Source organism: Crocodylus siamensis, chromosome 2 (assembly GCF_052110815.1).
Source record: "Crocodylus siamensis isolate JL-2025a chromosome 2, ASM5211081v1, whole genome shotgun sequence".
NCBI classification, from domain to species: domain Eukaryota; kingdom Metazoa; phylum Chordata; order Crocodylia; family Crocodylidae; genus Crocodylus; species Crocodylus siamensis.
In genome coordinates, this window is record NC_143396.1 from 62,650,668 (window position 1) to 62,675,091 (window position 24,424).

Below are 24,424 nucleotides of genomic sequence, written 5' to 3' on the forward strand. Positions count from 1 at the left end.
CTTGCTTATTGTTTCAATCTACACAGCTTAAACTAACCTGCAAAGATTGAATCAATTTAGCCTGAGACTTGTTAACTGTCTGTACTTAGCCTAAATTAGATGAAGGACATATATACAGAGAACATGTATGTAGCTAAACAAATAAAACCTCTAATCTAATAGGTATCCACTATCAAATTGTTGAAATACAGTTGATATATGATACACAGTGTATTATATGTTTGCTGTCACAAAGCGTTTCTAAAGATGTATGTTTTATTAAATAGTAGACTTCAGTGACACATTGCTTTGTCATATTTTCCATACCCACAAGTCAAAATATATTTAGCATAACACAGCTATGAAAAGAGATGGTAAGGCGATATTTCAGTGTAATTTGCTTGTTGCCAAATAAATTATTGTTCTCTGAATGCAAAGTATATAACCCAACTTTAAAATGAGTTTTACAATTGTTTACGCTGTACCTTTTATGTATTATCATCATGTATTTTATTTTCAGAGTTCTACATCCAAAATGATACCCTGTGGACCAGCTTTATCATTTGTTCGGTGTCTGTTGCGGAGGAAAATTGTTACTTTGGACAGTCTGGAAGATTCCAAGTTATGCCGATGTTTATCCACTGTGGACCTCATTGCTTTGGGCGTAGGGAGTACCCTTGGTGCTGGTGTTTATGTGCTTGCTGGAGAAGTAGCAAAAGCAGATTCCGGACCCAGCATTGTTCTTTCTTTCCTCATTGCTGCCTTAGCATCTGTGATGGCAGGTCTTTGCTATGCTGAGTTCGGTGCTCGTGTTCCCAAGACTGGCTCTGCCTATTTGTATACTTACGTAACTGTTGGTGAACTTTGGGCTTTTATCACTGGCTGGACTCTCATTTTATCATATGTTATAGGTAAGTTTGGGAAAATAGAGTAGAATTTCTCGGGAAACTAGAAATAAGATTAAGATTGGAAGATTCTGCCCTTCTCACTCACTTAACCCAAGTCAACCTGTGTTATTTTCTTCTCAGTCATCATTACCAACAGTAGAAGTTTTGTAAGACAAGATGCATCCTCTGCAGTGCCTGAGTAAACCATCTGTCTTCAATGGCTTAAACAGAAATAACGTTTTAGAAAAAAGTGACAAATTTAGAGCCATAGACAGGCATCACATATGTAGCACTTATTTATGCCTTTTCAGCACTATAAAAAGTGGGTGTACAGATGTGCACTCTGCCTGTACCATTACAAAAATGGCATAAGCACTATATAAAAGTGTCCTGTCTGAAACAGGAACTTGACTTCAGCACTGTGTTTTGTAGCGTTGGGTGTAACGTCTATATACTTGCATGTACTGCGACAGAGGTTCTCTGGCTCCCCCATTGTGCCCCCAGTGCTCCGCTCGTGGCCCCACCAAGAAGAGTGGTAGGTTCCATGACAGCCTACCAGCGAGCAGAGCTGCAGTTAAGTCAGGACTAGGGGATGTCATTCTCAATGTGGCGATCTGGCCAAGTTCCCACTCCTGCCCCTCTCTGGGGAGTGAAGTAGACATGGCAGTGAGGACAGCTGTCTCTACTTGTGCCCCTCCCTCCTCCTGGGGACGCCAACAAACTGTTAGACAGCAGTCTGCTGCCCTGATCACTTGAAAGTAGTGGCTTTCCTCACTGCAGAAGGCAGCAGACTGCCAAAGAGCATGCCGCTGCCTCCCTCCCCCTCCCCACAGCAGTGTATTTTTTGACAGCTTGTCACCCTCCACCAGTGGCTGACAACCTGCTTAGTTTCCCCCCTTCTTCAGCAGGGAAAAGAGCAGGCTGTTGGTGATTAGGCCCATGATGGGGAAGCGGGGGGCAGTGAGGGAATAGAGGGACAGCTCTCTATCACCCCCCTGGCTGGGGAGCATGCCCTTGTAGTGCTGCAGCCAGGGGCCTCTGAATGTGTGTATGCTCCTCAAAGCACTACATCAGATGGTATTTAAGATTCAAGTATCACACTTCCTTCCAGAACTATAATTCTGCAATAAAGGCTTTGCACAGGCACCATTCTACTGACACAATGTTAACGCAGCTCAGTATGGGCGCACATACCCAGCTATGCTTCACTGCAAGGCAGGAACCTAAATCACTGTTGAACCATAATATCCAAGCCACAGTATTAGGGCTCCATCTTCCAATGGAGATCATACAGTCTGAGAGTGATATAAAAAATAATGGCCTCGCTACCTGTTGTTCTGTAGTAGTTTCTCAGACAGTGCTAAGTTCCAATAAGGGATTTTCATTACACCCATTAAATTTTCTGCTAGCTACATAAACTTTTCTTCCCCTCCTGAGTTGTTTTCTAGATTGCTAAATACTCACTGTGCCTCATTTTAGAAGTGTCTGCATTCAATCATGGATGGAAGTTATTTTGTACCAGTTTAAATTTGTAAAATATATTAGGATTAATAAAAACACAATGAAATAATAATACCTAATAATACCTATATGGGCAATTAATGTCCATTATTATACTATAAAAGTCAGTTGGCATAGGAGAGTTTATTTGTACTATTTCTACTGTGATTAATGATGTAGTTACTACACTTTAGTGCACGATGCAATTTGTGGATATGAATTGCTGTTATAATAAAATTGGTGAACAAGGAAAGGCTCACTTTTTTTAACAATAATTGTATCATTCCTAAATAAAAATGCCACCATGTTGTTCCTATGTGGCAGAAATGTAAACATGTGTATTTGTTGAAGGTACAGCAAGTGTAGCAAGAGCCTGGAGTGGGACCGTTGATGAAATTGTTGGAAAACGAATTGGTCATTTTTTCACAACGTACTTCAAAATGAATTTTCCTGGTCTAGCAGAGTATCCAGACGTCTTTGCAGTGTGCCTTATATTGCTTCTGTCAGGTAAGAAATGGCAATCTTTTAATTTATGAAGGTCATATCAAATTATAGAGAATGTCCTGAAGGTGATGATTAGATCCTGTAAATATTTTTATACCAGTAACAAAACAAAATATGTTATAGTTTTAATGTTTTGTGACTTGCCAGAGTTTCTTCTAACATTACTAGTGTCATACAAAATCATACAGTACATAGATTTAAAGGGTCTGTGAATCAAAATCTGAAAGCAAATTTTCATGCATACTTTTTTTTTTTTAACTTAGCTATGGGGACCCCTGCATAATATAAAATGACTAATACAAGAATAACTCGATAGCATACTTGATAACTTCCTTAGCCTGACGAAGGGGTTTTGAACCCAAAAGCTTGCTTAAAAATTGTTTTCCAACTATTTAGGTTGGCCTAATAAAAGATATCAGATTCTCCCAAAGATCCTTGTCTGCCTACGTCCTTAGACCAACACAGCTACAACCTACACCCTTGAAAGCATCTGTACTTTCTGTGACTCCAAAGTTCATAACTGGGCCACTCCATATGCACTTACCTGATGATCATAAGGTCTCATCTTGTGGCCCACCAAAATAAAGTGGAGGATGGCCCTCCCATCTTTCAGCCCAGTAGCCTTCTGGTTAGGCCACTTGCCAGGATGCAGGAGACCACAGTGACTATTAGGTGTGCAAACACCTTCAAGTGATAAGATAAATCCAGAAATTTCAAATAGGAACCTATAATGTCAAAAACATTTCTGAACTGTGGTGGTCTTTCTGATTTCTTTGCAACAGAAGAATTGTATTTTTTTTTTTTTTTTTGGAAAAAAAATTGGAAGCTAAGAGCTGGCATTTTCTGAGGGGTGCCTTGAGTCTAATAAGGGGTACCTCGATTCAAAAAAGGTTGAGAATGCTAGGTTCAGGATTAGCTAATTCCCTTTCCTTAGAGCATGGCCATCAGGAAGAGAACAGGAATTTAATTTATCACTTTGGTTAAGAAACACAACTAAATATTAGTGTTTTCAAACAATGAAGTACAAGGTTAATTCTTCTTTTCTCTTCCTGCTGGTGCTATACAAAGAATTACTGTAGCTTTTACAATCTAATCTGATTTTTAATGATACACATTTCCTTTGGTCTCAAAATAATTATTTCCTATTGCTACAATCCCTTGAACATTCCTTCCCATGCTTATGTGTCCACACTGCACATGGAATAGGAATGTAAACTATGCATAAGTGGGGAAAAAAAAACCTGTCAGGGAAAAGCCAGTCATTTCCCTAAGGGCTACTTAGCATTCTCAAAATCCCCCTCTCAGATTTCCTTCTTTTGAGTCATATTGTATGAGGGTGATTGAGCGTGTTAACAGGACATGGATGCTGCTGCTGAGGGAACTCCTAGAGACTGCTTATTCAGTGTTTTCTGACTAGTAGTGAAAAGACTGCTTTTTCCTACTGACGCTTATCTCGTCTGCTTATCCAAAGAAATGGAGACTGGGGACTTGCATTTACATTTAATTTTCTTTTTTGTATTAAGACATTGCAAAGAAGTATAGCTTGAGTGTCCATATAAACTATCTGAGAAATCTGGATTAGTGATTACAATCTTTTAATCCTGTTAAATTAACTGTCAACTGATTCACCCATTCCCTCTGCCTGAGTTATAAGAAAGAGCAAAAGTGCATTGTTAATAACAACTAAACATGTCAAGTATACCGATTTCATGTTTTACGTAACATGACAGCAGTCTTAGCTTCCTCCTTCCTGCCGCTGTTTAGTAACTGTCCAGTTAATAAGCTTTGGTGGTAGAACTCAGCGCTTTCTCTCTCTCTCTCTCTCTCTCTCTCTCTCTCTCTCTCTCTCTCTCTCTCTCTCTCTCTAGATATAGATATAGATAGATAGATAGATATCTAGATATCTATCTAGATATCTCTCTCTCTCTCTCTCTCTCTCTCTCTCTCTCTCTCTCTCTCTCTCTATATATATATATATATATATATATATCTATCTAGATATCTATAGAGAGATATATCTCTATAGATATCGATATATAGATATCGATATATAGATATCTAGAGAGAGAGAGATATCTATCTATCTATCTATCTATCTAGATATAGATATATACGCACACACCCTTTTGGTATGTGTGGAAGTTCTTTTGGCATTGGAATATCCCAGATTCAGAGGCTTTTGTATGATGAAATCTCTAGAAACCATACTGAAATTAAAATAACAGCTCCTCTTCTCTCCTTCTGCTTCCCCTCTCCTCCCACCCTCCCCACAAACATTTTGTCACTTTAGCAGCCCATGAAATCCAGAGGAAATGAGCCACTATATCTGAAAGAAGCTGAAATGGGCAAGGACAGAAAGCATACAAAATGTCCGGAAAATAAATTTACTTAGGAGCAGGTGTTGAATTTTAACTTAAATGAGGGCTATCTTCTGTCGAGAAAATAAATATGGAAAAATACATAGAAGTTGGGAGCATTTTAATGGTGGAAAAATATAATATCTGCTTCAACAGAAAACCATCTTGTTATATTTATTTTTTTGTTTTCTTTAGTACTAACCAGGTAAGTTTAAGCTTTCCAATCTGTAGCTACTTCTTAATTTAACCACTGTTTCCTGGGGGGGGGGTTTCTATCTGCTTTTTGATTTGTGCTTTCTCTCTTCACCTTCTGTTTTCTTTCTATCTTCCCTTAAGAATCTTTTTTTCATATTCCAAATATAATTACTCCCTTAATTAAATCATACTAGCATTGGGGGAGATAGAGTGTGGCTGTGCTTCCTGCTGTGTAGGTAATACCAGATAGAGCTCACTGGAATCAGTAGGAATAGCTAAGCAACAGGTGTTTTAAGAGGAATCTCTCAATATAATTTGTAGCAGCCTGGGCAGCTGCTGTGGTGTCCCAGATTTCATACTGGCTTTCAGTGGAAGCAGAATAAATCTATGAAACTCCCCTTGCTCAAGTTTTTCTTTTATCAAATGAATAATCTCTGATAATCTGCATTCCTAAGGGCTTCATTTTTAAAAAGATATTTTACATTCTAAATTTCATGTCACATTAGGTTAATGAGGGTATTGTGCTCTAGCAGTTTAAGTGTCTAGAAAACAACATCACTCTGCTGCCAATAGGAATACCACCACTCAAGCATATCATAACTTTCAGCTTCTGCAGAAATAGCTGATGTCTCATTAGCAGAGTCAGAAATTTAATTAGGACATTATCCTGATGAGTTTAACATTTTCAGAGTTAATCTTTCAATAACGAGGAAGCATTATAGATGTGGAAGTGCTTAGGTTTACAGAGAAGCTAAGAGACTTTGCTATTTTGTATTTTGGTTTCTTTATATATTTGCTGTCCTGTTTTCCATGAAACTATACATAATTCTTCCAATTGCCAGCTGTCACAGTAGGTCCCTGTTGGAATAATTTCAAATAGGGTAAACATACCTTCGTGACACAGAGGTATATTTATTTTTAGATCATAATTTGCAGCGTAATAAAGGCTGTAAAGAAATTCTCTAAAACTAAGTACAGACAGATAAAAAGCCCAAGGCTGAATCAGTTCAATCTTTGCAGTTTAGTCTAACCTGCATAGATTGAACAGATAAGCAAGTGAACAGACATTTACTTATGATTCTGGAAATGCAGGCACATGCCTGCAGTGACCCAGGCAAGAGGCCAGCGGTTGCTAGAGCATGCCTCCCTGCTTGGCTGGAGCAGACATCTTGGGCAGATAGCGGACTGCTTAGGATCAGGTTTGGTACTGCCTTGCGTACCTTATTTAGCACACAGGGCTATGGACCCATGGGGAGCTCTCTGGGCTGGATGACAGGGCCATGGGCCAGGGGTTCAGCACCTCTGCTCTAAAACAAAATTCTTAAGATCTCTTAAGAGGGTTTTATATAATTAATAGCTCCATTATTCTAGACACTAGTAGTAACTTTGGAATGTGCACTGAAAAAATAAGATTATAGCTGGACAAAAAAATGGAAGGGCAAGCATTCATTTAAATGTTTGTGAACTGTTTACTTTTCCTGAATTAAAATTTTAACTAGCTAATGTGCGGTACCAGACATCAATGTGAGGCAGTGCAGAGCACTCACTACCTAAGCCATGTCTAAGTTCACTGTGCACAGAGAATTATAATGGTCCCAGATAAAAAATCTCATCTTCTCTCTCTTCCATGCGCGCACATTCACCTGCACCCATATGCACACAAATGGCTTTTTGCAAGATTACACCTTGTATTGAAATGGAAGAAAAATTGAATCTGATTGGTTTCCTTCATTGTAGCTGAGGGGGTGTGTACATGCACACGTGTGTAGATATTTAGATCAAAAATAAGAAACAGGTTTGAGGAAAACTTGCATGGCTTAATAATTCTTTTCATCAAAACTGTGTAGCTGAAATAAGCTACACTTGCTGTAAATCCTTTTTTTTAATAATTCATGACCATCAAGAAGGTACCATATTTCTTGGAATTTAAGATACCCTTGAACTTAAGGCACCCCCCCGCCATCTTCAAACTCTCAATTTAAGATAGAATGAAATATCAAGTAAAGATGCATTTACCAAGACACAACTTCTGTGGTGCATATAAGGCCTTTGTTGCATGTTACACTTAGAACATGTTAACTGCACTTAAAACACAAGCATCTGCACGTTCAAGAAGTTAAGTATGTGCTAAGTGCACTTGTATTGTAGCAAAGTTGGGACTTTTTGCAGGAGTATCTCCAGATCATATTAAGTAGCACATGTTTTGCTTTTATCCAATTGCTCCACAGAGAAAATATGAGCAATTTGCAGTCCTGGGGGTGATTGTCAATCCCAGACCTAGAACTGCACCAAAGTCTCGAATCAGCTATGGTCCTGGGGCACTGGCTCGATCTAGCAGCAGGGATGGTACCCTACTTGCCTCTGCCCACCACCAGTGGCAGAGACCTGGCTCACCAGAGGTCCCTATGAAGCAAGCATGCAGGTTCGGGGATCGTAGTAAGCATTACTGTGCGACTGGTCATGGCATGCACAGTGTCTCCAGGCTTGTTTTCTTTTCTAGAGAAGAAGACAGCTTCCTCACTTTAAAAATTTAACCTAAATTTGGGGAGCTGATTTTCAGGAAAAAGGTGTGAGTAGTATGTAATAAATTAGGGTAATGTATTTATTGGCATCACATTCTTGTTTGGTTATCTTCTGGCATTGTCTTTTGTTGGAATTTTTATATGTACATCATTTGTATCATACCAGTTTGATTATTATGATTTGGTTGATTTATTCATTTGAATTACCTTTTTTTTTTCCTTTTTAATTTCTTTACATGTATTTAAGATTTGGATCATTTTTAGAATAAATATTTTGTTTTAAATAGTATGTGTCTTAAAGGAATATTGGAACCAGACTCTTCATGGGAAGAAGACTGAAGAAAATCTGTTTTACTGTTTTATCCAGTGCCTGGTGTTATAAGATTGAAGTGTTCATTAATCTAGTACTATTCGCTCCTAAAAGCCATAAAGTCCAGTACAGAGGTTCTCAAACATTTTCTTGCTGCATACCCCCTTCCAGATTTACCAGCTGCTCACATACCCCTACAAGCATGTTTTCTATTTTAATGCTTTAATGCTAATTATTATTATAATGAAAATTAAATCAGCCATTATGCATTTTCTCCTGTGTACCCCCCAGAGACGTCTTGCAAAACCTCAGGGGTATGCATACCACAGTTTGGGAACCCCTGGTTTAGTACAATTAATTTAGTACAGTTCATAATAGTAGCATACATTTCTTGTAAAAATGCTCTTAACTACCCGAGGAGGATATTAAATCTTTAAAAACCCACTTATATTTTGTAGGTCTTCTGTCTTTTGGAGTCAAGGAATCTGCATGGGTGAATAAAATCTTCACTGCTATTAACATCTTGGTCCTCTTCTTTGTTATTATTTCTGGCTTTGTAAAAGGAAACGTTGATAACTGGAAAATAAGTGAAGAATATCTCATCAATCTCACCTTAGAAACACAGTAATTATGTATTTTTTTCTTTTAATCTCCCAATTTTGTTCTATATCCCTTAGTCCTGTTTTAAGTTAGTTTCTGAATTATGGCTTATGTTGTACATGCTTTTGTCTACAGTATCAACAGGTTTAGATTCTATCTAATAGTATGTTGTTGGGAAAGGTACTTATTCTCAGAAAAATATGTATACTAATTTCTTGTTTTCTTTTAATAATTTTGTCTTTAGCCACTTGAAAGTTACCACTTGGAAGTCTAATATTTAATTTCAATGAAAATTTACAGCAAGCTCTGGGAACTGATCCTACTCCAGGAAATCAATGGGACTTTTGCTATTAATTACAAAGTGGGAAACAACATGGTTTAATCTTCATTATTTATCAGTTTTGTTCTGTTGAGCTTACCATTATTAGTGAAACTTAGTGATACAAGATCTTTATCTCAAGCTTCTTGCTGGTATGGGGTAGGGGTGGGGAGGGCTTTGGCTTATGAAATGGAACTTAAATATGAGAATGCACCCATTTTAAAAGTGTTCATTTAGAGTTATTAGAGGCAAAAAACTATCACATTCCTTTTACTACTAACTAAATGTTACTCTTTTATATCATGTTTTATTTTTCTTTAGAAATTATTCTTACTTTGAAAACATAACAAGCACGTACGGGACTGGTGGTTTTATGCCGTATGGTTTCACGGGAACATTGGCGGGTGCTGCAACCTGCTTTTATGCTTTTGTGGGATTTGATTGCATTGCTACAACTGGTAAGGCAAGATTTTTGGATACTTTTTTAAAGCAGAACAGATTATCTATCGCGTTCTTCCTCCCTCTACCTATACTTAAACTCTATAAACCTGGCCTGAAAGAAAATTGAACTCATGCTTCACTGTGGCAACTCCCACAATTTGTATTCTTTTCTCCATTCTGCTGTTATGAATAAAGTTCTCTTTGGCTACAAACTGATGTTACCAAATGACGCAAACTAGCTGTTCTGGGATGTGTCCCGGTACAGCTGATCTACATCATTAAGTTAAAGAGATGTCCCCTGCTGTCTCACAAGGTGGAGTCCCTACCACTCCTACAAGCAGGAGGGTCAAATCATGAGGAATAACATTTGGGGAGGGCCTCTGCAAACAGGAGAACCCTGGGTTTCCTGCCTGAGGATTCCCCAGGTCCCTTGCTGACCTGTGCGAGGTCCCACACTTCCCTGTACCAGTTTCTGCACCACCCCATGCTGCCACACTGGTCCCACACCGCTCCGTGCTGGGTCCTACACTGCTCTGTGCCACTACACCATACCAGGATTTGTGCTGGGTCCTGTGTGTCACTGCATGCCAGGTCCTGTGCTGGATCCTGCTGGATCCTGTACCTGGGGAATCTCTGGAGCATCTTTCCTAACAAGGAACTCAGGCAGGTGCTACCAGGGCTTTAGAGGATGATCAAATGGATCCCAGGAATTGTCCCACAAGGAAATTTCCGAGACATGTTGGATTGGGCTCCTAAAGCCCCAGGAGCTCCTGCCTCCTGTGGAAGGAGAGCAGACAGACCAGTCATAAGGAAATGGATGTATGGCATACATTTTATGCCACCTGTCATGGCCACAAGTTTGGGTATTTGTGGTGGGATAAGGGGTATAGACATCTGTTTGCTTGGCCTGTATGCCACCATAACATTTTTCCAGGCTTTCCAGTATTTGCCTATATCATATCTTTCCAGTCTTTGTCTATATCAGATTCAATGGCAAGGGAAGCCATTGAATGAGTCAGACTGGAATCATTTAGCTAAATGTATATAAAGGATCTTGGCTTTTGCTTTTTTTCCCCTACTGGTTGACGGGCGTAATTTTAACTTTAAAAAGATTCCAGCAGTAACAATTCTCAGAATCCCTTTACGTAGATTTGAAATGGGTACTTACAAAGCTTACTGCAGTAGAAAATCTTCAATTTACTTATTGACTAAAGAGATATATCGCAACTTTCCAAAGCCTAATTTTATATATCAATAAATGGAAATTGCAATGCCTATAAACAATAACCAGTATTGTGTGCATGTAATATTTAATTTTGATTACATTATTTTTTTCATATCATATCTGGCAACAAAGGACAAAATTAGCTGTGAGTTTTCCTTATATTATACCTAAAGACTGCTATTTTTTCTTGTCTGGGATCTTAAAACTTAGACTGCTGAGCTTTTTCTTTATATTGATACATATTGAAGTAGAAAATTAAAATATTTCCTAGATTAATTAGAGTTTTTGTTTTTCCTCCCCAGGGGAAGAGGTCAGAAATCCTCAGAAAGCCATACCTATTGGAATTGTGATTTCCCTTCTGGTCTGTTTTATGGCCTATTTTGGCGTGTCAGCTGCTTTGACTCTTATGATGCCATACCACCTTCTAGATGAGACTAGTCCCCTCCCTGTAGCATTTGAATATGTTGGATGGGATCCTGCAAAGTATGTTGTGGCTGTGGGATCCCTCTGCGCTTTATCCACAAGGTAAAGAAAATAAAGGACATATTGGAAAATACAGTTGGTGATTACTGTAATATTTTAAACAGATGGTCACTTTTATATTAAGGTATGATTTTTATAAAGGGTCAATACTTAAAAATGTTTCAGATATTAATAGTATGTTATTACTATTAAAAAAACCCATAGATGTCATAGATATGACATAGTTATAAATATGGTACTGTTGGACTTTGTTATCAATTCATTAAAACACCTATTAATTAAATCTTTAGAAACTATTTATAAAGTTAACTTTAATATGAGTGGCCAAATTTATTATTTTAATTAATAATGTTTTATAGGTTGTTAAATATATTATATGTGCAGTATGCTGTACCAGTGGTGCTCAACCTTTTTGCTCAGTGGGCTGGATGGACAGTGCGTGGTCTGTCTGTGGGCTGGATGTGGCCAGTGGTCGCTATCTGGCAGCCAGGGGAGATGCAGTGGGGTGTCATCTGGCCACATGGAAGAAGGTGCAGGGGCAGCCCTGTCCTGATCCAGCTGTGAGGGGGAAGGGAGCTTGGCACAGCCCCACAGAGAGGGGGAGGAAGGGGTATGACCTGGTCCAATCCATCTGTGCAGGGAGGGTGCATGACCCAGCCTAGCAAGAGGAAAGGGACATTGCCTGGCCATGAACCAGCCACACAGAGGAAAGGGGTCTCAATCCGGCCATGTGAGGGGAAGGGGGCATGATCCAGTCCCTATCCAGCTGCACAGGGGAAGGGGATATGTCCCATTGGGAGAAGAGGGCATGGCCTGGCTCCAACATGTCTGTGCAAAGGGATGAGGCCACGGCATGGCTCCCATCTACCTCATGGGGCTTGGGAATTTGGAAGCAGGGAAGAGTGGTAGTATTAATAGCCACAGCTCCCCATCACCAAATTTCCCAACCTGTGGGGAGCTCCGCTAGCCAAATGCCATGGCTCCATGGGATGCATCTGGCCCACGGGCTAGAGCTTGAGCACCCCTGTCTTATACATTATATAGACCAAGTGTACTGGGCTATAGGAAGTATAGTGGAATAATACTGATATTTGAAAGTAGGAACAGCTTCAGTGTTCTTCTCCTCCACCAAGTGAGCTCCAATACATTATTAAAATGATTTAAGTTGACTCCAGAGATATAGAGTATATGGGCTTAATGGCTGTCTGACCTACAAAGGCAGCAGGAATGCCAATTTAAGAAAGAACATTGTTGATACTCAGTGAACCTATAAGTATTAAAGATGAGCATATTTAATTTAACAATGATTTGGTAAAAGACTGGAATGTAAAAAAGAAAATTGTGATAGAACTGTAAGTTGAAAGAACTTTACACCTGCACACAGAGTAAACTCTGTTTGCACAGTTAGTATGGGGACTATAATTATTTTCTACAAAGCTGCCTGATATGGACTCCAGCAGTTTTAGGATTTTTATGTTATGTCTCTCTTACATTCCATAAAAATGAAAAGTAAATGTTCAAATAGAAACTAGATCAATAAAGCAGTAATGGAAAATAAAATATTTCTAGAAACAAACATTGGTTAACAGATTTTAAATATTAATTGTGTAATTTTTCTTTCAAAATATTTAAAAACTTTTAATACTTTATTCAGAGAGGTCAACTTTCACTCTGTCTGCTATTTTTTCAAAATCTACTCTTATTCCTGAACTTGGGAGCATAGTACATTGAAAAGGTGAAAACACTGCTTTTGTGTTTTCTGAACTGAACGCTTACCTCTTACCTCAGACATTAATGCTTTTACATAGTCATATAGTTCCATTACTTTGCAGAATATACTTGAAGGTGAGAAACAGCAAAAATCACTTACCCAAAAACAAAATAATAAAAATATATAGGTGTTTTAGTAATATCAATATCAAAAATATAAGTTTAAAACTAAATTCAGATTTCCTGGCTTTGATTCAGAAAAGTATCCTTTTTGGGAAAAGTTGCTTAAAGACAAACTTACGCGTGCATTTAAGTACTGAATCGGCACGAAAAGCAGTTAATACATAAATGACTGTAAGTTCTGCATGGACATTTAACTTTAATGCATGCATTTCACCAGCAATGCCAAAGCTGCTTAACTTCTGTGATTCATAAATTCTAGATTCATACTGAGAATATGTAAGTGATATATTTAGCTCCGTGGAGCAAAAAAGGGCAACCACACAACCTTTATTTTAGCTGGTTAACAAATTGTATGGTTGTTACCAAAGCTAAAATAGGTAGAATTTTCTTTGTTTTTGCTATTTTCCTAGTGTAGTTATTTGCTATGGAGGGAAGAAACAAGATGATTTTTGATATTTTTAAATGAAAGCTTTGAGTTCACAGTTGTTTAAAAATCTTTCCAAGTGCTGAAATTATCAGTTTAAAACAGGAAGTTTAACTTCACCTTCTGAATAAAATAAGTCATATTAATGATGTTTGACTAGAGATGCTTAAATTGAAAAGGGTAATTTGCCTATATATTAAGTGTGTGGTCTTTACTTTGAGGTATTATTTATTAACACTCTTGTAAGAGGCTACAGAATGTGAAGTGCTAATGCTTGTTGATTTACTGCTGCAGACTATCAGACTCTTCCAAGGGAAAACAAAGCTTAATTGCATAGTTGTTGCTACCGGGACCATTACCCTGGTCCACTAGTGTCTAAGAACTACAATGAAGGCAAAAGTTATTCAGTTATTGAACTATTGTTTCCAAATAAGCAATAACATAATCACAAAAAAGGACCAGAAATTGCAGTGGCTTACCAAAACAAATTTGTTTGTGTCCCACCTGTAGTATCTTCGGCTACAGTATTTTTTTTTTTAATTGTGACTTGTTTTCAGTGACTTTAATTAGCATTGTTTCTCTTTTCTGTGATACAATCTTGCATGAATTGTGTTTGCCATGTTGCATGTGTTTGCTTTTTACTCAGTCTTCTTGGATCCATTTTCCCAATGCCACGTGTAATCTATGCTATGGCAGATGATGGGTTGCTTTTCAAATGTCTAGCTCAAATCCATTCCAAAACGAAGACCCCATTAATTGCTACTTTGTCATCGGGTGCAGTAGCAGGTGAGACTGAGAGTTGATTATTGTAAGGAAAGGTGCATTACTTCACACATGGCATGTGTATAAATAAAACTATTGGGCAAGTTTGCTTTGCTTTTGACTGAGATGATAATATATTATTGTTTCCAGGTAACATGACCTTTTGGTGAAATTTTTCTCCCAGAGATTTTTGTATTTTTGGTTAATCCAAAGCAGACATTTAAAAAACAAAATCTAAACAATAAACATTTCCAAGCTTTCCTTTCATTAAGTTGAGTTTGCCAGTAGAGCACAGTATTTTTCCTAACATGTATTTGAACTATAAATTTTTCTGTTCTAGTCTTCTCGGCTCTATGTTCCCTTTACCCCGAATTCTGTTTGCCATGGCACGAGATGGTTTACTGTTTAGTTTTCTTGCCAAAGTGAGTAAAAGGCAGACACCATTTGCTGCCACCTTGACAGCAGGGGTCATCTCTGGTAAGCTCTAAAAATACAGGTTTCTTCAAAACTGGGATTTAAATTCTATATGCACGTGCATGGACATTTTATAAGAGGGGCCTGCTTGTTAACTTCCTTTGCATGTAAGTTGGGAATAAAATTGCTGACTAATTGAAGGGTATAAGAATTCCAGATCATGGCAATCATGGTGGTGGTGATGTCTTTTGAAGTGAAAGGACTTGAAACCCTTCCTTCTATGTTTGCCTGTTCCTCTATTGCAAATAAAATAGTTATTTACTATGTAGTACCTGGAGTAATCCTCTTTATAGCTCAGCCTTAGACCGTGCCTTGTTGCATTTAATGCAAGCAATCTTAGAAAAATATTAGTTTTTCTACATGCCTACTGGGACAATATTAAGTTTTTGTTGTGGGGTATAAAAAAGAAATAAAATTGTACCTACAGCATAGTTTAAAAGAGAGGAAACTATTTTACATCTCGTCGGCTAATAAAAGGGACTAATCCATTTGGCTGAGATAATTCGCAAGAATCATTATTTCACAATATCACTGAAATAATGAATCTTTACAAACCTGTAGGAAGACAGATTCATGCTCCAAATAGTGAATCATTGAATAATTATTAATTCATCTTTTCTATGTCATAATAGAAATCTATTATACATATAATAATTTCCCATAAAGAGTGAGCGACATTACACAGACTTAAGTGTTTTGGTTTTAAATCTGAATTTCCTGTGCCCTTTAATGTTGTGCTAGACTACTATTTCTATAATAATTTGGAAAAACAGAAATTTGGAGTCAAAGTGACAGCTTTATTTGATGCCATAATCAACAAACTCAGCAAAAAGAAGGAGCGGAACTGTGTTCCTAGGTTGCATTGGCTGGTAAATATAATTACACAGTCCTCATTGTAGCTGTGTGAAAGAAGTAATTCAAGAATTAGTTTCAGGAAATAATTCTATGTATGAGAAGTGTATCTAAAAAAAACCCCATAGCTTTTATAGTGGATAACTTTTTTCAGCTGTATCTAGTAACTTATAATCTTAAATTTTGTTGTAAGTAGTTTAGCAAAACTGTTTAAGTGTATCGAGCATTAAAGTAATCTGGCATTCCTACCAAATCTTAGCATGAATAGCTTCAACATTTTAAGCAGTGTTAAGAAGATTAAATTTTGGCCTTTTAATTTAAATGATCAGATTGAGACTATAGTTGAGGCCAAATGTAGTCACATGTAAAAGTTATTGTGACTATCTGTCTCCCATATAATAATCATAATAATGAAATTCTGCAGAAAGTGAAGTGCTCTGAAAACAGTCAAATAAAATTTTAGCAAAGGCAGCAGACTAATGAGAGGTATTTCCTGGATTTGAAAAGCTGCATGCTTTTCTCGATCATATTTTCACTTTAATGCAATACTGTGTGATGTACATCTAAAATTGGATTAACAGTTTAGCTTCTAGTTTTATGCTAGATTTTATAGTAAGCAGGCTTAGCTTCTTATTCTGATAATGAATTTGTAGAAGCTTACTAATACTTCTACTTAGACTATATAAAAGTTTTTCATATGGTAGCATTTTTTTATTTCTTCCAAGTAAAGGCTAAATAGGAAAATTTCACCACCTGAAAAGCTATATAGTAATATTTTGAACTACAATAAATAAAATGTTCCCATTTTTAGAATATTTTCCCAAAACATACAGGTACTAATTTTATCACTGTTTAAGGTGAGATTGTCTTTTTGTGGTTGCTTTATGTGCTGCTTAGTTCAACATTCTTTAAATTCTGCATGAGTTTTACATATACAAAGGATTGGGAAATGCAAAGGTTGCATTTTGTAATAAAAGTAAATGTATCTGTTTACTTCGACAAAATGCATGTTCATCCTACATTCATGGCAAGGACAGTATTAAAGATGTGACATTTCATTTTTTTTAACTAATAGACTGTCTAATTTTTTAAAAATCCTGTGTAAAGATTAGGATAGAAGAATGTCAAAAAAGAACAGATTCTTAGCCATAAAGTGACAGAGAATATTTATGATAAGTAGATATGATTTAAAAGGATAAATTGAGAAGTTGGATTGGTTTTAAAATATATTACATGTTAAAATTAGCTAGAGAATGCTTAATATGTCAGAACACTTTCCAATATCTAATTGGAATGTTTTCAGTGATGACCTTATTCACATTTTGTCATCCTTGAGCTCTACTCCCCTGCAGTTCTTTTTTTTTATATATATTTTTTTGTTTGTTTGTTTGTTTTTGTTTTTTTTACAAGTTGACTGTTCACAAGGGTAATGAGTGTAGTGTGCATCCACAATCATGCAGAATATCATTTACTTTGGTTGTCCAGGAGATAAATTTTAGCAATATGATAGTCTTGTTTTCAAAAAGTTTCATGGTTTCATAGATGTAGGGTCAGAAGGGACCTAAGTAGAACATCAAGTTTGACCCCCTGCCTTGGGCAGGAGTGAATACTGGGCTCATATGATCCCAGCTAGGTGATTATCTAGCCTTTAAAGACCCCCAAAGTAGGAGCCAGCATCACTTCCCTTGGAAGTTAGTTCCAGATCCTAGTCGCCCTGACTGAGAAGTAGTGCCTTCTGATGTCCAGACTGAACTTACTCTCAAACAACTTACGGCTGTTATTCCTTGTTACTCTGGAAGGTGCTCAGGGGAACAGGGTTTCTGCCATTCCCTGCTGGTTCCCCCCGTCCCCCACAGTAAGTTTATAGGTGGCCACCAGGTCCCCTCTCAGCCTTATCTTGTTAAGGGATCTTTTCACTGCATATATACATGTATGAATAAGCATGCATACACATATTCATATATAATAGGCAGACAAGGTTCTTTGGGTAAATGTGATATCTTTCATTAGACCAACTAAATAGTTGGGAAAATTGTTCTTTGCAAGCTTTTGGGCACAAACAGCCTTCTTAAGGAATACATATTTATTCACACATACACGCATACAAAAATGTAGGTAGCTTTGTTAAATTTGACCGTCTTTATTTACACTGAAATTCTTGTAGTAATACAAAACCTTATAAAAGCCTTCTAAATGGTTTCAATATCCAACCAAACTCAATAAACAAATACATGTTTAAAATAATCATCAGCTAAATACATTTTGAATAAATTTGCTTTATTGTTACATGCAGTGGCTGCCCTCATTACTTGCTTCATGAGCTGTACAGTTGCACATCTATATGCAGAAAATATAGACCAAAATACTCACTAAGACATGGCTATGGATTACACTGGTTTGGTTTTAAAAATACTTTTATATTCAATTTGCCTCATTATGGTGCTGCTCAATTTTGCCATTAATTTTAATTATAGCAGAATGAGGTTTTTAACTTGGAAAATGTACTAAATCAATAGTGTAGAGCTCCTAGGGGAGAAGAAATGTGTGGATTCCCATATATTATTTTGCTTCAAAAGGGAGATGAGCATTTATCTACAGGTAAAGGCAATGTAAATATGCAGTAATATGTAAACCTGTTGACTACTTGTATGTTTTGCAGATAATCTATTTTATGAATGAATAGAGAGAGACTGGCTATCATTCAAGGGGGCAAGGGCAGAGTCCAGGAGAATCTCCCAGCTCCACAGAGTTACAAAAGGAAGTTGCTCAGATAGATGGCAAAATAAATATGATTTCACCTGGGAAAAAGCCTGATATGAAGGACAGCTTAGGGGAACGAGGAAGGGTGAGGTTGATGGGCAGCTGAGCTGGAAAGGAGAGAACAGGAAGGGGACTTGGACCTGGATGAGCTCATATCCAGAGACTGAACAGCCAAAGGAGGATGAGTTCTGGTAAAGGTACGAGGAAGTGAAACACCTGGCTAGACAACTGTGAAGATTTGAGGTTTCATCAAATAGTGAAACTGGGCCCTGGAAGAGGGCAATTTTAGCAACTTCAAGTCCTCATGATATGGGTGGTACAGGAGATCTCCAGGGGGCACTGCCACTACAGAGGGAAGGACCGGGGCCCCCCATAGATTAGCAGCTGCTCGGCCCATTGGCAGCTCAACCTATGGCTGTGGGCAGGCTCTGCTGAATAAAAGAAAAAGCGATCAGGCCCCTCGCTGCTTCTGCCTTCAGCAGACACCTATTGAAGGCAGACGCAGTGAGAGGCCTTATCCTTTTTTTTCTGCGGAGCCTTCCTGCATCTCCTACGGCCAGAGGAAAATCTAGTAAGTTTGCAATGATGCATTACAGCTAACTACATCCCAATGTAGTTTAGTTTGCAATGATGCACACTCATCTAAAACAACCATAACTCGCACACATGTAATGTGTGATGCCATTAAGCCACATTTTCATCACATGTACATCGTGACATTGTCACATGTACAAGTACCCCAGGAGGTCCACTGGACATAATAGTGTGACCAAGACCTTAATAAAGTTAAAGATGTATTATGTACCCAGTCTGTGGTGAAGGCTGTGGGTTTTTTGAGCCTGTTGGTAATGTAAACAGGTATAGCCTATTAGTCATGTCCTGCTACAGGAAGAGGGAAGAATGGAGCATTCTGTGGTGTATTTCAGAAAAAAACTTACAACAACAACAAAAACCCAACAAAGCATATGGAACAATATGGAACAAAAAAAAGGTCTAGCTATGAAATGGGCAATGAAAAAGTTGTGATACTATATACTAGGCAACCACCTTATGGTGGTCCCCAGTCATACCACTTTAAAATGGCTACACCAAATAAAACCAAGTAATGCTAGATCTACCCAATGATACCCAAGTTGAAAACCTTCAAATTTCTTCATGGAGCATGAAGTAGAGAAGAAACACATGATACGGGTTTTTTTCTCTAGAAAAATAGATGGAGATACAAGCACAAGTGGTGAGATACATGAAGGCCATGAAGTGCTCCTTTACATGATAGAAGAAAAAAGAAGTACCCTTTAACACTCTGACCTCTGGTGGCAGAAGTCCTGACCCTTAAAGAATTGGATATAAACTTTGCAGAAGGGAGGAGGAAAAGGCAAAAGACAGTTAGACATGGTATTTTTTTATCAGGAAAAAAGGTGTGAGCAATGGACAGCTCCTACTGGGCAAAAGCAGGACTGGAAAAGACCCACAAAGAGAAAAGGCCTGGGTTTATTTTCTCAGGGAGATGAACCAATAAGGCTCAAGAGGATTTCTGATGATTACCAGAAAGGTCCTAGGGAGGGTCCAGGAAGACTTTAGGGAGACTTAAAAAGGTTGGTGAGGTAGTCCCATGGGATAAAATTTTGTTTCTTTTCATATAAATGGTAGTACCTGGGTGCTTTTAGTCCTTCCTCTGCACTGGCCCTACTTCTGCATATAAGGCCTTCCCTTGTAACAATCCTCCAAAGCTTTCTTAAAATGGCCTGGTTAAAAAATGTGATATTAAAGTGATTTTTAAAAGGGGATGAGCAGTCCCTGTCCTCAGAGTGCTAAGGATCACAGAAATGACTGGCCAAACTTTGCTGACACTCTAGCAAGTGATAATGAGCTGGAATAATTTTTATTCTTAATACCTAAACAGCATGACCCATCACTGTCTTTAACAGAGAATCATAGTCATAGAAAAGTAGGGCTGGACAGGACCTCCAGAGGTCATCTAGTCCAACCCCCTGCTAGGGAAGGATCATTCCTATCCAAACCATCCCATACAAACCATAATCTAAACTCTGCATAAGACTACTGTCAACCCAGTGGCTGGTTTGTTTGTTTTTTGTTTTTTGACACTGCCTACTATTTTGAGGGCTACACTTCCTGAATGTAGATGCAAGACTCTACAGCTCATCATTGTCTATCATTTCAGGAACCCAGCTCTAAGCAGCTAAATTTGAAAATGATGACCTTTACTTTTAAAACACAGTTCAGTGTATTACCAGAATTTTATTGTATAATTATTACTGAAAACAACTAGGTAAAAACATTGTATATGCACTGTTGATGCTGACTTTAAAATATAAACTCTTAGTATACAGCTTCACACAACTTCTGTATTTCTCCTTTCTCTGTTTTAGCTGTTATGGCATTTCTTTTTGACCTCAAAGCTCTAGTGGATATGATGTCTATTGGTACACTTCTTGCATACTCACTGGTAGCAGCCTGTGTTCTTATTCTTAGGTGAGTCACTACCACCCGACTTTGTTCTGCTATCTTAAAATTTGGCTTGTTCAGAATATGTAACTACCATAGCAGTTTGTGTAATTTTTTTGCTAGGTTAATGCATATGTAAATGTTAATGCCTATGTAATTAATATAATGTAATTAATGTTAATGTAATGATTACCAGAGATGTAATCTAAAGGGCATATTAAGAATGGATGTGTTTAGGTACTAATGTTATATTCTAATGTAGGAACTGGTCAAATCCAAAAAATACTTGAGATTTAGTTTCTGAAAGATAATTGCAGAATCTTCCCCTCTAGTACTGGCGATACATGAAAGGAGGTTTAGAATTTTCTTGCTTATATAGCTACTATTGTAGAATAGACTCATTGGGGATTTATTTAAAAAAAGGGAAGATGGAGATTGATGCAGTATTCAGGGCTATCCTATTTCTACCTCCGTCATGAGCTTGTATACATATCTATTTATGGATAGGTACCAACCCAGTTTAACCTATGAGCAACCAAAGTATTGTCCAGAGAAAGAGGTTCTGCCAGGATCAGAAAGGGAATCTACAATAAGTGAATCACAGGTTAATATGCTACAAAGGAACCGCTTCAGTCTTCAAACACTGATTAATCCATCCAGTCTGCCTACAGAGCAATCAGCTACCACTGTCAATTGTTTGGTGGGTCTCTTAGGTAAGTCGACAGATGTACAAATAAGTACAATATAGTTACATAAACATTTATAAATAGCAGAATTTAATGTAGCAGAAAAAAATCAAATCCAATTAAAACTTCCTACATTGCTTTCTTAGAAATGTCAGACGTGAATTTTTCTGGTGGAAAAATATTTTTCTAGCTCACTCTTTATGGATTTTGTTCTGTAATCTAGTTTTTCCCCTAATTTTCTTCCCAAATTATTTTTTTACCATTTGATGTTTAACTCTGTTGCTAACTAAATGCTGCTATATTAGATGAAGCTGCTTTTTTTTTTTTAAGGAGATATTTTTGAAAGGTTACCTCCTTGCATTTTGCTTTTAATTTTCCATTTTCTTTTTCTTATACAGCTTTTCTGGTTTGTGGCTTGAGCATTCTGAGCACATACGGGATTAATTCTATTGCCAGAATGGAGGTCTGGAGTGTGGCTCTTCTTGCTGCGTTAGCGCTACTTTTCATTGTCACTGTTCTCATCATCTGGAGACAGCCTCAGAGCCAGCAGCAAGTGGCCTTTCTGGTGAATAAAATAATAAATGGAAATAATGCCAATTGTGTGTGTGCGTGTATCTGTCCATGTTTTTCTTTTTTTCACACAGATTCTTATCATTAAAATCCAATTAATATAGCCCCACTAGTAACAGCAACAGTGGAAGGGCTGAAGTAGTTTGGCAGAGGCATTTTTACCTTCTCAGTAAAACCTTCTCAGTGCCTCTGTGCATACCACTGATTAATAGGAATTTATGTACTGGCTTTGTCAAGGTAAATGAATCTGCAGTACACAGATCTACAAGATAGTCCCTAACACTAGAAGACCTTGAGCCTATTGGTACAGAGGCTGGATGCTTTAGCCCTAGTAGATGTAGTCTGGCTCCAACTGTTGTACAGTAGTTTTCTATAAAAGAAAGGTTCCTTTCTCTTGGACCTGGAGGAGCATAAAACTAAGTTTCTTGTGCTGTATGTCATTATGGCTCAGGCATTTCACATTCCTCAGAGCGTTAATTTATTAGTTTTTCCCATGTTCTGCAAAGCCTATTTCCCCCACTTCATTTAGGAAGTGTGGAGGGGTAGAATTTGAGTGATGTGATGAAGATAGTGCAAGGTGTTTGGGGGCAGTTTGGAAGGCATGGTTTTTTACTGAGCCAGGAGCAACTGCTTTAATTAAACTGCTTTTTATTAAGGTGTGTTATCCTTTTCAATTATGTTTAAAGTATTCTGAGACCTGCTAACTATAAATTCAAATCAATGAAGTAAATATAGTTTCAAATTGCTTGTCTAGATTCAATTCAGGAATTCATTGGAATATATTAAGTACAAATTGCAAAGAATTTTTTCCACAGCCTTATATAGGTAAAACTATGTTTTATCTATAGGAAACACTGGAAACTTACATTTTGCAGAAACTGGTAATTTACCTCATAATAGAAAACATTTCTTAGTCTTCATAAGGTGAATGAATTTGTCAATCCCTGATTTGTGTTTATAAAACTGAAATGTGATACATACTTTGCAGAAAGACTTGAAAACAATATTGATTTATAAAACATTTTTCTTTAGGTTCCACTCTTGCCATTTTTGCCAGCTCTCAGTATCCTGGTGAATATTTACTTGATGGTACAATTAAGCGGAGATACCTGGATCAGGTTTAGCATCTGGATGACCCTTGGTAGGCACTTACTTATAACAATCAGTTGTTGAGTCTGTCATGTGTTTCCATTTATTTTTCTTCCTTTAAATATTTAAAGAAAAGGGTTTTTTTTAATAAATATCAAAGGATATTACAAGTTAAAAAGAGCATTTCTCAAAAGGTGTATATATCTGATGCACAGACAATTTGGAAATCGCAAGATGAGTAAAATTAAAGAACAAATTCCAGTTGCCTACAGAGTGCTTACAAACAGAAGCCTTTTAAGCTTTAGGTCTGGGTACGTATAGATCACCTTAGAGAAACACTGAAAATGAGTTTATTAAAGTTGTACTGCCTGTACTATTTTAGGGGTAATGCATTTGGCGTAGTTATAACATCAAAACAGGGAGTATCTGATATTCCCAGTTTTTGATTTGTAAATACAAAATGAAAGCTGAAAGTGGCTGCCATGTCAAAATTCTGTGGACATTTTAGCTGGGGTGGGGGTACTGGTAGGAGATCAAAAATGGATGGGCCTATGCAAACTGCATCAAACTGCTCTATACTGGCAGGCTCCATGCATGCTGCCTCCTCAGGCACCAAACCCAGCCCTTTCGCTGCAGAGGCTGGAATACATAACCAAGGCTGCTGGGGGGGCAGGGAAGGAGAGGGGCAGGTAGGGGGAAGAGGTAACAGGGCAGGCACAAGCAGGGGGGAAGCTGCTCAACCTCCCCACACCACCTACCTCCTGACTGCCTGTTCCCTGCAGTAGTGGAAGGCATTAATTAAAGACCACCCTCCATGTATGTAATCTAATTATTGCAGGGATCATCTTAGAGTTGAGCAAATATGGTAATTGGGCAAGGAAAAAGAAATCTAGGGAGAAAACATCTAAAATCAGCTTTTGTAACAGATACAACTGAAATGTAGACAGAAGCATGTTTAAACCCTCCTCTTCTACTTATTCTCCTGTAACTTACAATTCTATGTAAAGTGTATTAAATGAAGTAATTGTCAGGGTGCTGCAAACCTGCATTGCAATCATAAACGAGATGCATTCTCAGTGTTAGCATTACAAATAAAAGCACATGCAAGGAACTGGGCAATAGAAGT

General features: G+C 37.7%; 1 protein-coding gene across 6 annotated transcripts in view; it reads left to right on the forward strand.

Moving 5' to 3' along the window:
- Positions 1 to 24,424, forward strand: part of SLC7A2 (solute carrier family 7 member 2) — a 77,689-nt gene that overhangs the window by 46,379 nt on the left and 6,886 nt on the right. For 5 of the 6 annotated variants that reach the window (XM_090036016.1, XM_090036012.1, XM_090036015.1 and 2 more), the window contains 10 exons: positions 500 to 890; positions 2,718 to 2,873; positions 8,713 to 8,878; positions 9,495 to 9,631; positions 11,142 to 11,364; positions 14,286 to 14,425; positions 20,878 to 20,980; positions 21,461 to 21,666; positions 22,038 to 22,204; positions 23,242 to 23,350. In XM_090036016.1, the coding sequence (XP_089892142.1) occupies positions 515 to 890; positions 2,718 to 2,873; positions 8,713 to 8,878; positions 9,495 to 9,631; positions 11,142 to 11,364; positions 14,286 to 14,425; positions 20,878 to 20,980; positions 21,461 to 21,666; positions 22,038 to 22,204; positions 23,242 to 23,350 (1,783 nt within the window). In that variant the 5' untranslated portion in view covers positions 500 to 514. Of the gene's footprint in view, positions 1 to 499; positions 891 to 2,717; positions 2,874 to 8,712; positions 8,879 to 9,494; positions 9,632 to 11,141; positions 11,365 to 14,285; positions 14,426 to 14,741; positions 14,879 to 20,877; positions 20,981 to 21,460; positions 21,667 to 22,037; positions 22,205 to 23,241; positions 23,351 to 24,424 lie in introns of those variants that run through there. The other variant, XM_090036011.1, reaches the window with a different exon arrangement.